We start from the raw sequence: 16,224 nt of genomic DNA, 5'->3' as shown, positions 1-16,224 counted from the left end.
TTTCTGTAGTATGCGTGCAGTGTCCCTGGCACAGTGTTGCCATCTCGGATTTTGAAAAAATGCTAGACTAAAATCTAGATTATGCCAAAATTATGCCATAGTTTTTTGAAATGTGCTAAAAAAATGCTAACATGTCACTTAAAATTAGACACTTAAAACACACACACTTTTCAATTTTGCCGCCTTTTTCTACTGACAAGATCTGCTTGACCAACTTTATAGAGTTCGTCGACGTCCATCCGTCCACACAAGTAAAAATTCATATTGTTGCTGCCAAGTTGGTGAAAACTTGGCTTAGACTAAATTATGCTAAAAAATATGCCAGATGCTAAATGGAAAATTTTGATGCCAAAGGGAGTGAAAATATGCCACATCTGGCATCATTTACGCCAAGTTGGCAACACTGATCCCGCAAACGGAATGCTCGTGTGAACGTTACTGTTACTATATTAGCACGTATACTAAAACGGGATCCTGCAGAAAACCGTACCGGCAAAAAACTGGACGTCAGTGGGATAGAACTCTTAAGGACGCGTAGTTTTGCCAATAAGAATCAATCCCATGAATAAATAATTTGGCCAAGCCCGAGATAGCTCGAGGCATTTAGTGTTCCGTACGGCTACCATCAGTTTGGCATTGACATAAACGATATCGTGAACGTAATTTACTTCCTATAGGTATATCTCTTTCGCACTAATATGTCAGTACGAGCGAGATGCATAGAAAGTAAATTACGTTCACGCCCACGGTAGCGTTTATGTCAATGCCAAACTGATGGTAGCCGTACCGCTCGCATCGTTACATTTTACAGAGGTTGTTTGCCTGTTTTTAGGATACCGTATTCAACTATACACACAGAATAATAGTACAAAGTGTCTAAGTGCGAAGGCCGAAGGCCGAGCTTTAGCAAAATGTCATCGCTTTAGCACAGAGCAATAGTACAAGTGTCTAAATGCGAAAGCCGAAGGCCGAGCTCCGCGTAGGGCCGAAGGCCCGAAGCGTCCAGGATGTTAGTACATAAACACAGAACAATAGTATAAGTATCTAAATGCGAAGGCCGAAGGCCGAGCTCCGCGTAGGGCCGAAGGCCCGAAGCGTCCAGGCTGTCAGTTCTGTGTTTAACCACTGACATCTTGCAGGCTTTGGGCCTCCGGCCTTCGCATTTAGACACTTGTATTAATTACCTGTGTTTAGAACTGACCTCCTGGATGCTTCGGGCTTTCGGCCCAATGCGACTTCAGCCTTTGGATCTTGCGACTTAGACACTTGTACTTAAAAATACTTGAAAAAGTTACGGGAGGCGCGCGTCTGTCGGACGCTTCGGATCTTCGAATCGCTCCTTCGGCCTTTGCATTTAGTTAGATTCTTGTACTATTGCTTTGTGTTTGAATACCGAAGTCGAGCATCTCGCGAATGCTTGACGTATTATAATAATTTAGAGTAAAGCCAAGCGCGCACCACGATTTTTTGTCCTGCGATAATTTTGTCGCAGAAATGCAACGTATGTGTTTATATGTTAGTGCGCGCATATGCGACAAAAAAATCGCTGCGATTTTAAAATTGTGATTTGTCACATTTTTCCGCGATTGTTCGCGACGCGATTGTCGCAAAGTGAATTGCAGCATGCGGAGTTGTATGGCCCCGCGCGCACTATGATAATAAAATCACACCCCGGCCGGACCTCAGTCGGCATTTCGCTCTCCAAACCCCAACATCTCGGCACCTGCATCTCCAATGGAGTCTCAAAATGAGACGCTAGATGTTGACCATTTAATTATGGAAATAGACGGGGATCACCTTTGTGTTATAAATGCTCAAAGTCATACAGCAATCGCATATTAAAGACACGTTTCATGACAAGCGACTGGTACGAAATCCATGTTGAGAATGAACAAATCGTCGAGTTTTTCATCGCAGTGCGCGCAGTGAATTTTCTGCGATATATTACAGCGCGATTCTAAAATCGTGTCGCAAAAATTAAAATCGTGGTGCGCGCTTGGCCTATACCTATACCTAATACCTTACATGTATACTCCGTCAATTTGAATTTAGAACTCATTACCTTAAATGTATACTCCTTCAATTTGAATTTAGAACTCATTATTTTTTTATGCCATATATATAGACTTTAATATTATTTAGAACTGCTAAAAAACAAGATCGGCTTACTTTAAATATTTCGTCAATTTTACCTTTGTTTCTAAAAACTGTGATATTTAACTGTCATATACTATTAATGTCTTCCAAAATTATTTTCTCGTAATAGGACTGAGGGGCTACCGCGAAAACCGAAATTCGCAATTTGCGGGGATCTTTCTCTTTTACTCCAATGAAGGCGTAATTAGAGTGACAGAGAAAAATGCTCGCAATTTACGAACTTCTATTTTCGCGGTTATAGCCCTGAGTCTTGTTGCTCACCGATCCGTTCAAAAATATACATAAGTACTGAATATAATTAATAGATATTATAATTATACAATTAATACAGAAATGTAATGGTACTTAATGAAAAGGAATATTGTGTATATTGTTTCGACGAATCAGTTACTCTCAATAAAATCTATACATGAGGCCAAAGCTGTTCATAAATATTAAATGACTTATCTCTATACGCCTTACTAACTCTATGTGTCCTATTGTGGAAAAAAAAACACAACGACAGTCAAGAACGGAATTCTTAATTTGAATTTTTCAGATTTTTGAGATGCCTAGTCCATTGGTTGGAAAGCCCGTTCGAAATTGAAACTTATTTGCAATATAATAAGGTCGTATTTTGTAGATGTCTTTCATACTTATAGTAGGCTATTGAGATAAAATTAAATATCCCACAAAAATAAGCAAGCAGAATTAAACTTTGTGTCAAAGACATAAGTCATAAATTTCAATGCCAAAGTTTTAACTAAGGATGTTTCTCGCTAAATATGAATTGACCAGTGTAAGCATCAGTTAGCTAGCCCTAAGCAACCAAAGGTCAAGTTGCAGTTGAAAAACTAATAAAGATAAAGTTAAGCTGATAATTTTCCCGCCGTCTCCATGCTTCTTTAAGTTGGGTATTGACTGGTCAGCTGCCTGTTAGCTATAGTTTTCGCGAAAATCGCCAGGACAGAGGTGAAAATTTTTGTATGAAAACTTGCAACTTTAAATGCATTTTTTGACGAAACTATTGCAGTCTAAAATGAAGTCAAAATCAGTTCATCGACTCAATTTTTTGCAAGCTTTCTAATGGTACCCCACACGATTCTTACAAATGAAAAAAGTTTCAGCCTACCCCTCTCAACACCCTAAATTTCCCCCTTTAATAAGAAATAAGCAGTTTTGACTTATTTACAATATGAGTGGTGGTAATTGCTATAACTGTTCCAAATTTTAGGTATCTATGTCAAACGGTCTCTGAGAAAAACGTATTTAACTGATATGCAAGACCGAAGTGATCCCATAAGTGTTCCGTAAACAAAGTTTTGTACGGAACACTAAAAAATGTAAATCGAACCTTAGTGCTCAAACATGAAGTATGTAACAATTAACTATTTGGTTGGTGATTTAGTATGAGTTGGTTCCCGTTGGCAGAACTACGTCCGTATGACAGGAGCCGCGTCAATAGGCATCTCACGCACACAATTAAGGTGACAGTCCATTTCCAACGACAGCTGCAATAATGTTCATTTTACTATGGAAATTGACAATGACAGCGACGCGTTCAGTACCGGTAGTGCAGCTGTGGTTAGAAATGGAATGTTACCATTAAGCGCATCACTGCGAGACGTCAAATTAGTATCATAACAAAATCTAAACGATATCAAAGTGTTGTCACAGAATCGGCCGCCTTATCTAAGTCAATTCTGATTAGCATCGTTAGATAATTGTGAGAAAAGATCGGGAAGATTGCACCACTGTTTTGAGGCATTCTCGGATAAAAGTTAATTGATTATGTAATTGATGAAGAACTAATAATAGATATACAGCGATCGAGTCTTGAAAACTGATTGAATCTTTGTTCTTTTTTCAAGAATCAGAATTTTGATTCTATTCGTTTTGTAGGTACCTTATTATTATTATTATTATCTATAGTTGCACCAAACAAAGTCTGCAGCGGATTTGATAGCCCAAGCAGTGTAAGTGTTATGTATACCGTATACATAACACTTACACTGCTTGGGTTATCGTATAAAGTATACGTCATAATTTCATAGAAGTTTGACGTTTAAAATGACACTTGTACTGCGTGGGCTATCAAAATCGCTGCAGACTTTTTACGGTCTGACTATATTACACTTGAAATAAAAATGAATGTAAAATGGCGACAAAAAGTAACTTTAAATTTTTTTTTCTTTTGTTTTTCTTACTTTATTGCGAAAAAAGCCTACATTCTGAGACATGCGAAATAAAAATGGCTTTAGCGTTTTAACTAAAACAGGTGTAGATTATGTTGTATTTTCGGTTATTTGCTACTTTGGTAGGAGACTCCTACCAAAGCCATTTTTATTTCGCATGTCTTAGGATGTAGGCTTTTGTCGCAATTAATTAAGAAAATTACTACGAGACCGTCTATTAGGGTTCCGTACACAAAGGGTAAAACGGGACCCTATTACTAAGACTTCGCTGTCCGTCCGTCCGTCCGTCTGTCACCAGGCTGTATCTCACGAACCGTGATAGATAGACAGTTGAAATTTTCACAGATGATGTATTTCTGTTGCCGCTATAACAACAAATACTAAAAACAGAATAAAATAAAGATTTAAATGGGGCTCCCATACAACAAACGTGATTTTTGACCAAAGTTAAGCAACGTCGGGAGGGGTCAGTACTTGGATGGGTGACCGTTTTTTTTTTTGTTTTTTTTTTTGCATTATGATACGGAACCCTTCGTGCGCGAGTCCGACTCGCACTTGCCCGGTTTTTAATGTTGATATTATTCCTACCAGTTGTCTAGAAACTAAGTTACACGAGCCCTTCGGGAAAAAGACACTCCAATACAATCGAAGATACAGTATTATTTTAAAACTGCATGCTTAAATTAGGTACATGAAACATGTAGGTATTTATGGTGTGAACATTTGCTTCTAAGACCATTTCACAGTGTTCGATTTCCCTCAAAAAATTTCCCTATGCTGTTAATTGCATAAATCAATCAAGGAATGCATTTGAAATGCAAGACTAGAACACCCAGAAGTCTATTTCAAATACTTTTTTTTATAAAAAATAAATTATATTTCATGAGTTTGACATCGAAAAATTACTAATAAATTCTACAAAAGTATCTGATGAAGAAGTCGCTTTTTAATCAATGTAGTTTGATAAAGAAGCCTTTGGCGCATATTTTCTAGTTCTTAGTTTTGGAATTTACCCTCTGCTTACCGAGTTATTCATATAAATACAGATTTTTTATTTCATTTTTTTTCTCCTGAAAAACTCAAAAGTGCGACTTGTAACTAGCACTCAAAGATGGCTCTTAACTAGTTCTACCACTGGTAAAAAAATCACGTTCCACTATCGCGGCGTTTGGGAGTTACGTATAAAGGTCAAATTATACTTTTTAGGGTTGTTACTTAAAGGTCAAACAAATATGAAAGGTCGGAGTAATTAAAAAATCTGATTAAATTAAGGAACAACATAAGAAACTTTATTTATATTTATTTATTTAACCTTTATTGCACAATACAAGAAATTACAAATGGCAGACTTGCCAAAAGGCATTCTCTACCAGTCAACCATTGGGCCACGCAGAAACTTTTAAGTGCAGTGCACTTTGTTAAACAATAAAGTCATTAAATTCAGAAAAGAAAGAAAGAAATTCAGAAGTCAAGTTATAGTTTCTTTTCGCAAGTTGGTCTCAGATTTTATGTATTTTGTCATCATCATCATCATCATCTCAGCCATAAGACGTCCACTGCTGAACATAGGCCTCCCCCTTGGACCTCCATACGTGCCGGTTGGAAGCGACCCGCATCCAGCGTCTTCCGGCGACCTTAACAAGATCGTCTGTCCATCTTGTGGGTGGACGTCCTACGCTGCGCTTGCTAGTCCGTGGTCTCCACTCGAGCACTTTTCGACCCCATCGGCCATCTTCTCTGCGTGCAATGTGGCCTGCCCATTGCCACTTCAGCTTGCTAATCCGGTGGGCTATGTCGGTGACTTTAGTTCGTCTACGGATATTTTGTGGCTCATACAAATCATTTTCATTTTCGAGAACTAACGTGCAGTCGTCAACATGTGATGGATTTTCATCACCGTCTATTAACGAAGATCCATCATTAGCTAGATCTTCATCATCGACTTCAGCCTCTTGTAAGTTTTCTTCTTGAATCGGCTTCAGAAGTTTACGAACTGCTTCTGGTAGACTAATCCTACTGGACGATTTTTGGCGTTGTCTGTAGTGTGCCATAGACACGAACGGATCTGATGATTCTAGTGCACGGTGAAAGAGATCTATCATAGTTTTTCTCCTGTTCATTTTCCGGCAATGGTGTTCCCTATCTGACCGCCAAAATTTATTGCGCGATTCGGCCGCTTGCTCTAAGAGCATACCAACAGGAAGAGAACATGAATCTATGATCTCTTCGCCGTGTACTAGAATTTTGTGTACCGTTACAGTCATCGGATGCCATTCATATGACGACTTCTTCACATACCTTTCCGCGAGCGTACGGCAAAAAGTACCGAACTTTTTTGCATCGATAGGATACTCGCAAGATATGCTACTCTTCTTGATTCGCCATTTTCGAACTGAAGGGTCGTTTTTATAACTCAGATGTAATAGAAACTCTAAAATTCGAATCCACGCATAACTCGACACCGTCAATGTCAGATATCGGTTGTTTATACTTGTGATAAGTATAAATGAAAGAGGTTTGCACACAATTAAATGTGTTCAAACTTAGCCATTTTGATAATGATGGATAAAATTGTTTTTTACGATTAGTCGATTTTTAATTAATCACTAGCACTGGTGCACTTTTGCCCCCGTCAATCCAGTGTTCCTGTATTTTTATTTATGTACCTGGAGTATGTCTAAACAATATACAGTTTTGTAATAGAGGAAAATTTTGAATTAATTCTGATTAAAAATTAAAGGTCAAGTTGAGGGTCAACCCTAACACTGTATTTTTAAATTCGATAACTCCCAAACGCCGCGATAGTGGAACGTGGTTTTTTTACCAGTGGTTGACCTAGTTAAGAGCAATCTGTCAGTGCTAGTCACAAGTCGCACTTTTGAGTTATTTAGGAGAAAAAAATGAAATAAAAAATCTCTATTTATATGAATTAGTCGGTAACCAGAGGGTAAATTCCAAAACTAAGAACTAGAAAATATGCGCCAAAGGCTTCTTTATCGAACTACATTGATTAAAAAGAGACTTCTTCATCAGATACTTTTGTAGAATTTATTTAGTAATTTTTCGATGTCAAGGTCATGAAATATAATTTATTTTTTATTAAAAAAAGTATTTGAAATAGACTTCTGGGTGTTCTAGTCTTGCATTTCAAATGCATTCCTTGATTAATTTATGCAATTAACAGCATAGGGAAATTTTTTGAGGGAAATCGAACACTGTGCATTTCTATGAAAATGTTCACAAAATTGATATTCAAAGGTTTGAAACCCACCATTAATGAATATAATGGATAAGTTATAATACTTATTAAATTAACTGCAACGTCAAAATTCTATGAATAATTCCAAACTTATCATCCAAATCATAATGCAACTGACCCAAAATTCAAATTCGCAACATCTGTTCAAGCTGGCCTCCTTTTGCCGCCATTGCGGCCGAAACCGGGTGAACGACCTTTTGACATAACAATGACTAACGTATTCCAAAATTAAACTGCAGTAAGCGTAAACGAATTACATTTAAATTTAAATCTTAAGCGTATAGATATAGATTTGAAATTACATTGCTTTTTCCTCTTGACTTATTTTGCTTTTAATTTTGAAACAATTTTACATTTGCGGGTAGCGAAACTTAAAACTAGATTTGCTCAGTACTGAATGCTTGTCAATTGTTTCTCGGATGCAAAATGTGATGGTAGAGTTTGACCAGCGAGTGGCTGCACAAAAAAAAAGCGGCAAATTCAAAAAATCTTTAACTGGTAACACGAAGCATAGTGCAAAAAAAGTAATTTGATACTTGGTAATTCATACGTAATTAATTTTTGTTTTGATTAGTGACTGACTGAAGTCTGCAACGTAGCAGACTGTAAATTTAATACAGTAAACAGACTGAGGATATCGTTGCAATGCAATTATAACCCCTGGCTTCTAATTTAGCCCACTTAAAAATTAAAAATATGATTGAATAGTTATCATTATTATCAGAGATACTAAAAAACGAAGGAACGAATTGTTAGTAGACTAATCAGTCAATCATTACAAAAATATGTAGTAAACATAAATATCTTTACTTCAACTGTACAAAAAGTAAGTTATTATATTATCCTAAGATTCCTAAGTTATAGAAAATGATACTTTGTTGTTACAAATAAATTTCAGGACTGACCATTAAACGGCACCCTTTAAATCTCATTTCTTTGGTCGTTGAAGTCAACAACCAAGGCATATGTCATAATTGAACTTGGTTCTCATATGACATTTATATTTTTGATAGGATTAAAAATTACTTTATTTGTGTTTTATTTTGAAGTTTTGAACTCGGGTTAATTACAGGCGATTATTTATTAAGCATAAATATTTCCCTTGTGCTATTAAAGTAAACCTTCACAAGGGAAATATTTATGCTTCCCGTTGTACTTATAAAGTTAGTAATAATAAAAAGTCACATATTGTATAATGGAGCTGAACTGAAGGTAGGTGAAAGAAAACACAATTTAGTTTCAATCTACTTTTAATATTGTTAGTTTATAAAGAAGGTGCCTATTTATTTAAGAATCATAATCGAAATCGGATTCAAGAAATTCAATTCCTGACAGAGAACTATCACTGTCATTGTCACTTTCCCGAACTTCTATTATGAATGGAGCTAGTTCAGTGTCTGTAATGTTGTCCTTAGACTTGTATTTTCGTTCCACATTTATTACATGGTCTGTACTTTTTTTCCAATCTTCCGGGGTAATCATTGCAAAACATTCTCGGATCAAGTTTTCCGTATCTGAACCCGGTAGCCCCACATTTCTGCTGGCTATTTTTCGCTTTGTGAGGCTCCATATCAACTCAATAGCGTTTAGATCGCAATGGTATGGAGGCAATTTAAGGACCTCATGCCCATGCTGCTTCAATAACTCCTCTGCTGCATATATGGGACCAATTTTATTTTCCTCAACGAGGCACATCAATTCCTCCTTTTTGAAATACTCTTCATATGGGATATTATTTTCCCTTAGCCATTTTTGAATATCAGCCTTTAAGCTGTGCATGGTTGGAGGCTTATTTATTTGTGTTACATGGTAACTGGCATTGTCCATAACAATTACACTGGGTTCAGTCAAATTTGGGATTAACATTTCTCGTAGCCACTTTAAAAAATTAGAACTGTTCATGTCATCATGATAGTCAGCTGCTTTGGATTTTGTGCTAAAAACAAGCAAAGCATTGGGCACAAATCCTTGCTCTGATCCAGCATGCACTATAATATGCCGCTTACCCGAGGAAATTTTTTCAACTAAACCGGAAGTTGAAGGCCCTTGCCATGACTTCTTCGGTCTGTAATTTTGATGGACATATGTCTCATCAAGATACACAATATTTTTTCCTTCTTCCCGTTTTTTATGTATAGCTCTAAGAAACCTTTGCCTCCACCCAGATATTTCAAACTTTTCCATGAGGATGGAGCGCTCTTCTTTATTTTTTTTAAACTCAAATCCGTTCTCGTGTAGTATTTTCCTCAGTGTTTCACAACATCCTGAGAATCCTATAGATTCTTTCAAATCCGCATGTAAGGCTCTTAGAGTAGGTACCTGCTTTTTGACGCAATAAAACTCATTAATTTTATTACGGATGGCTGACACATCAAAATTGTCTAAATTTGACACAGTTGGTGGCCGGGGTCGTTTTTTCCCTGGCGTATTCCATTGGCCTTGGTTAATAGAACCCTCTTTTTTAATTGTGCGTAGTGTACGAATGCTTGCACCTGAAAAAAAAAACAGTTTTAACAATAGGAATTTTAACAAAAGAACACTAAAATATTAATAAACCTAGATGTGAAAATATAGATTATTTATATTACCTGTCATAGTAGACACTTTCTCTAAATAACTTGATTCTGATGCGTTATTATCAATAACATTCTTCAGTTCGCTTGCTAGCTTTTGAATAGTTTCTCTAACATTTTCGTCATCTACGCCCGCTGTAATATAAATAAATCATAAGTTTAGTAATACAAACAAATGTTCCTATCTCGTAAATTAAATTTGGTACAAGAAGCATCAACATTGTTTGATAATGACTTACCGGTCGCCTGAATGATTTCGTCCAATATTCGCTTCTTTTCTAGTAATCTCTCATTTTCGTCGTGTCGAACTTGATTATAGTTACAGATTATCTTAAATAACATGCTCCTCACACTGCTTCTAATCGGTTTAGCCATTATAATACGATATAAACTATAAACTTCCGTAACGAATGAAGTAACATGAGAATTTGAGAATCTAGGTTATGTGTAAACTCGTTTGACAATATTTTTGACACTTTTGACAGCTAAAATTATTGCCATATATAGAATTCTCTAAAAACGCTTGTGCAGCGACTCGCTGGTCAAACATATGTTTGCAAATAAAAACTCACATAAATGTGACACAAATATCAATATTGTTTGGTAACAGAAGCTGTCAACATTTTGACAGTTGTTTGACACTTTTGACAGATAAAATTGTTGCCATATGAAGAATTCTGTAAAAATGCTTGTGCAGCGACTCGCTGGTCAGACTCTAAATGTAAGTTTGTTTTCGTTCAGAAATGGGTCACAGATAAAGATAAAACAATGTTTGCTTTTCTTGCGTGAAACGGAACGCAATTTCAATAAATGTTCAGTAAGAATGCAACTAAAATATATCGATGTTTAAACTATAGAGCGTAGGATTTTGTCGATAATTTTAATACCAACATACATTATTATAATTATTATAAAGAGGCCATTTGCTTCCGTGTTTGCTTGTGTGAAGGAATTTCCTGATAGTTTAGGCTTATCCAAAAACTTTAGGATGAGTCAGAAATTAATATAAAATTTAAAAAAATATGCGCGTAATTTTTTTTAACGTGTGTAAAAATGTTGGTATTTACAGGATGTTAAGTAGAGTTAGACCAAGACAAGTCTGCAACGATTTTGATAGCACACGCAGTGCAAGTGTTATTTTAAAAGTCAAACTTCTATGAAAAAGTGACTTATTATTAACAGTGCATTTCATATGCCATTAAAATCGTGGCAGACTAATCTTGGTCTAACTCTAGTATGCTATGCTATGTACCCACCTATGTCTAAGTATGTAGGGTCACTGATAATAGTAATAGGCCACTTCTAACAAATCAGAATGAAGAATGAAATATGGCGATTTATAATAAAACCTTTTTTGTTCACAGGTAAATAAAAGGAATAAACCTTCAACTTCAAGTCACGTATTAAAGGTATTGAATTTGAAAAGTTTTCGGCTAAAGCAAACTCTTGAGCCCTCAACCCGCTAAGTCCCGAGTACCTTTTGAAAGGACAAAATCAAATTGTATACTAAAATGGAATAAAGGAAGATTCAAAATTAATACCTGCGAAAATGACTCGGTCTAAGGGTTCCACATATCGACGCTCAAGAATCAATACTGTCTAACTAACGTTTTTGACGTTTTTTACCTTTTAATGCAGTTAGGTGCAGAAAAAAATAACGAATAGCATGCTATAATTGTCTAAATTTTAAATTATTCGTTACTTAGACATTGATTCTTAAGCGTCGATATGTCGACGCGAGATCGGCAAAATCCGATATGAAAAAGCTTTATGTCCGCCCAATAAGAGCGAAAAATTCGTCGTTCGCCTCGGCTCGCATCGGCCTGCGCCTGCCGACGCGTCGACGGTTTTTTCGCTCTTATTGCGGACATAAAGCTTTTTCCTATTGGATTTTGCTGGATGCGGGTCGATATATCTGGGGAGACCCTAAAGGAGATTAAGGTTTACTTCAGCTTAGTACGTGTTTAGGGTTCCGTAGCCAATATGCCCAAAATATGACATATTCAATGTAATAATTAAGGTATCACTTTTTGATAATATGTTAAAGTTGTTAAACTATCGAAATTTTACTGCTTAAACCTTAGAGCATTTAATAACTGGAGTCGCCTTTAAGAGCTTGCCTTGCCCCTTTGCCGAAAACCTTGCACAGTTGTGCAAACTTTTGACTGACATAGCTAGTTGCACACGTTACGTGCAAAGTGCCCCTCCCCCGCAAAAATCGGCAGACTGTTTTGTACAGTAAGACAGCCAAGGCGTCTCCAGTTACTACATAAATGCTTTAAGACGAAACAGGAGCTGAGTTTTAAATATTTTAGGTAAATATACCCGTCTCGCTAACGGAAGCGGCTCCTAAAACTAGTGCGACACGGACAAGGCGAAAAATCCCGCGTAATAATCTCAAAAGTCAAGGTTTCGTACTCGACTGTTTCCTCCTCCAAAACATAACCAATCCTAACAAAACTTGGAAATCTAAATGATTATGAAATTATCTGTGTCGGACCGTTTTGCTTTTTTGGCTAATTGATATCAGTTTTGAATACTACACCTCTCATTGCGGCATAGTCAATTAGGCCATTATGGCCATTTTTAAAGGGCTCTAGCGCCTTAAAAAACAAAAATATCTAAAAAAGCAAAACGGTCCGACACAGATATTGACAATATTAATCTGTGATGAAAAAATCATTGCTCTACCATCAAAACCCACGAAGGAAACAGTCGAGTACGTTTGTATGGAGAAATGACCACTCCTGTTGCCTCTTAAGGCTTAAACAGTGTTCACTCAAAATGTCTCGAATGATACGAGTATGATAATCGATCGATGAAGTGCCAAAAACAACTGTTAAACACTGTTATTGTTTCGGTTGATTGTGCGCCATTGTATGTGCGCTAAAAAAACAAAATGTCGTGCCTTATTTACAAATACATAGAACAGCTGTGCGCAACATCGATAACATTTTGATTTTGCAAGTCTTCTTTGTCATAGTGCGACATTAAATAGTAAAAAATAAATAAAATGGAACTCAAAACTTCCATACTAAACTTGTTGCCAATGTATTGCTTACTGTAATAATGTACAAAATATAGATTTGGGAGATCAATTTAAGACTGCATCGAGCAAAATCAGCGAAAAAGGCAGTCACCGTTTAGTGGCTAGCGTCCACATCTCTTGATAATTTTTTTTATAATAAATATCATTATTATCCCAAAGAGTGTGTTTACAACGAATCACCCTTGAAAATTTGAAATCATTTACAATATAATAAATACACTCATGCAAAGTTGTACCTAAAACGAGATGAACGAGTGTCAGCGTTTAGTAAAATTTGTATAAAAATTTCGATGCTCAAGCTATAAAATCGAGTGATTTCGAAAGCCAGATAACTGGACTACAACGAATCAGGCTTTTCCTATTTTTCCTCTTAAAGACAACAGAGAAACTCAATCGTAAACGTAAACTTTCGTAAAATTTCCATACATCCGCCATATCTGTCAAATTCTCCTTTGAATCAGATGCCCGCTGTGGGCCGTCCGGAGCGGACGCGTACTTAAAATCTCCCATTTTGACAGTTCATTTATGACATAAATTCATGTCCGTATACGAATGATGATACCAGTGAAAAACTGTGTTCAAAATAAATAGGGTAAATGAATAATGTCACACGGAGATCAAGAGTCATTAAAATTTTGATTTGTTTTTATTCATAAGTCATAATACTTTAAAAATATAACAAATTATATAAAAAATATACGAACACAACCAAATCAGTGTAATTAGTTTCTTCCTAATTCACTAAAAATGAAAAAAGTTTGAAGATTTGTTTTATCTTATTGGAATAAATTTTCATTGTGCTGGCATTCATATTACGTCATTTTAAAAACATATATGACATAATGTCAATATACTAGATAGACAATTTATCAACAAATTTCTTCACATTTTAACGTAAACAATATAAATTATTAAAATTTTATTTATGAAGACGAAGCAATGTTGTTCACATAATATCAGCAATAAAATTCTTAGTTTCAACCAGTTTTGTTGCTATTCTGAGAGCTATCACGTGCTTTGAAAGTTAATTCAATGATATATCATCAAGAAATTGAAATCAAGACTCGACCTGCAGTCTCAGCGAGTTTTTGTGGCTATATTATCAGTTGAAAGAACGATATTTAAAGCCAATACCGCAGTGGTCTGGTTTACGAGTACCTATATTGGTTCCATGTGACGATTTTTATATAAATGTATCTATCAAATTAACGTGCTTTTATTTCATTGATATTCGGTGCAAAACGATAACTCAGTAACGAAAAATAATTACTTATCAGAAATGCCTTAGGGTTTTTTTCAGTGAACGTTTATTTATAGGTATTTATGAGGTCTTATGTCTTATCAGTGTGGCTTTGGCCTTTGGACATTTTTGTAATGCTTTGTAATAAGGTAGGTGAGGTATCTATATCCCTAATTGTAGTAACCTTTTTTTGAATGAATTACAATTTAATTATTTAAATAAAAATGTGGTCTACAAACATACATATCCGCTCGGTCCGCTAAAATAATTTAAGTGCCCTACATAATAGGTATATTTAAGATTAACAATCAGTAAACATTATTAATTACGCTCAAATGCTTGTTTCAAAGGTATAATAGTACAATTTGCTAAGTAAACTGTCAATCTACATTAATTATAATAGATAGACTCCTATAGTTCGTTTTTTTTAGCATTAGAAAGAACTCCAAAGAAGGAAGTGTGCATTTCTTATCAGGCTCTTTAATTGTTAATAATTATTGAATTATCTAATGTAGCATGGTCAATACATATAATTTACTTCAAATTATTACCGCTAAAAGTGCCAGATTTGGAACCACAAGCTTACTTCTGCGAAGTTCTTTCTAATGCTAAAAAAAACGGACTATAGAAGTCAGCTTACTGAAGATTATGAACAACATATATTATAAGTACTTTCTAAATAAAATACAATTTGTTTTTCCATGACTCATGTAGGCCGTATTTTACTATAGACCATTTTAAATTGAAGATGAAATTAATTCATGATAAAAGCTAATAAGGCCCGGTAATATTTTCTATTATTCTTGAACTTATGTTCAAGTCAGTGTTCAACTGTCAGTGCAAGTAACAAGGCCCGGTTCCGAACCAACATGGTATGGTTTTTTTATAAAACGTGTATTTTTCAAAAGCGCCGGAATATTTTTATAACTATTTTGGTATATATGAAGAAACATTGATTTGGTCATAATATCCTGATTATTAATATAACTATTTCAGTTAAAATAAAGGTGGGCCTTATATGCTTCACCTGACCTTATTCGTCCACATTTAGATCCTATAGCTATATTTGGTCACTTTGGCCGTCACTCTCCATTTGATGCCGATTGTACTAACCATTAAAAGTACAGTTCATATGTACTTTTACCTGTACTGAAACTTAAGCATTTGAGCGTAATTAAAGATGTTCACTGATTATTAACATTACGTGTTAAAGAACCGTGTCCCGATTTGGGCCATGGTGCGTCCATTAATGAATCGCATACTAACGGATAGAGGTTTACGAGTACATTCAAAGAAAAATAATTATAGGCAACCCAATACTAGTGGCTTAGTATACCAAAAATAAGGGAAGAGGGGAAATGGTCGGCTCCAATCTATGAAGTCCAATCTATGCTATATTTCATGCTTTCTTCATGCTTTTAGCAACTAGGGCAAGTTATATATCATTTTTGTATAATTTAGGGACGAGGAATTCAGTTTTTAAATAATCGTATATAGGTATAACGATTCATACAAATAAACTGATTTTTGCACAATAAATGATAATGATATGTAATTTTAGGACAATTTTGGCCTTTACAATCACAGTGTGGTGATTTGTACTAAATAAAAAATTGCAAAATCTAGGCCTAGCAACAAGCTCTTATGAATCGTAATTAATCTTAATCTAACTATCAGAACAATTTATTGATGTTAATATTATTCCATAATAAAATTGGATTATTATACATATCAAATTTAACACTAAGAATTTCACAGAAGGATCGTCAAAC

At 35.5% G+C, this 16,224-nt stretch overlaps 2 protein-coding genes across 3 annotated transcripts in view; one reads left to right on the top strand and one right to left on the bottom strand.

Moving 5' to 3' along the window:
- LOC134677020 (PTB domain-containing adapter protein ced-6) overlaps positions 1 to 16,224 on the top strand; it is a 152,842-nt gene that overhangs the window by 61,235 nt on the left and 75,383 nt on the right. The window lies entirely within an intron of this gene.
- LOC134676756 (uncharacterized) lies at positions 8,878 to 10,872 on the bottom strand. Its single transcript, XM_063535141.1, has 3 exons — positions 10,403 to 10,872; positions 10,179 to 10,298; positions 8,878 to 10,082 (listed from the first exon to the last, which is right to left on the bottom strand). The coding sequence occupies exons 1-3, from the start codon at positions 10,536 to 10,538 to the stop codon at positions 8,878 to 8,880; spliced, it is 1,461 nt and encodes a 486-aa protein (XP_063391211.1). The 5' UTR covers positions 10,539 to 10,872.

Source organism: Cydia fagiglandana, chromosome 25, assembly GCF_963556715.1.
Source record: "Cydia fagiglandana chromosome 25, ilCydFagi1.1, whole genome shotgun sequence".
Taxonomy (NCBI): Eukaryota; Metazoa; Arthropoda; class Insecta; order Lepidoptera; family Tortricidae; genus Cydia; species Cydia fagiglandana.
This window is presented reverse-complemented; position numbering and strand designations above follow the sequence as displayed.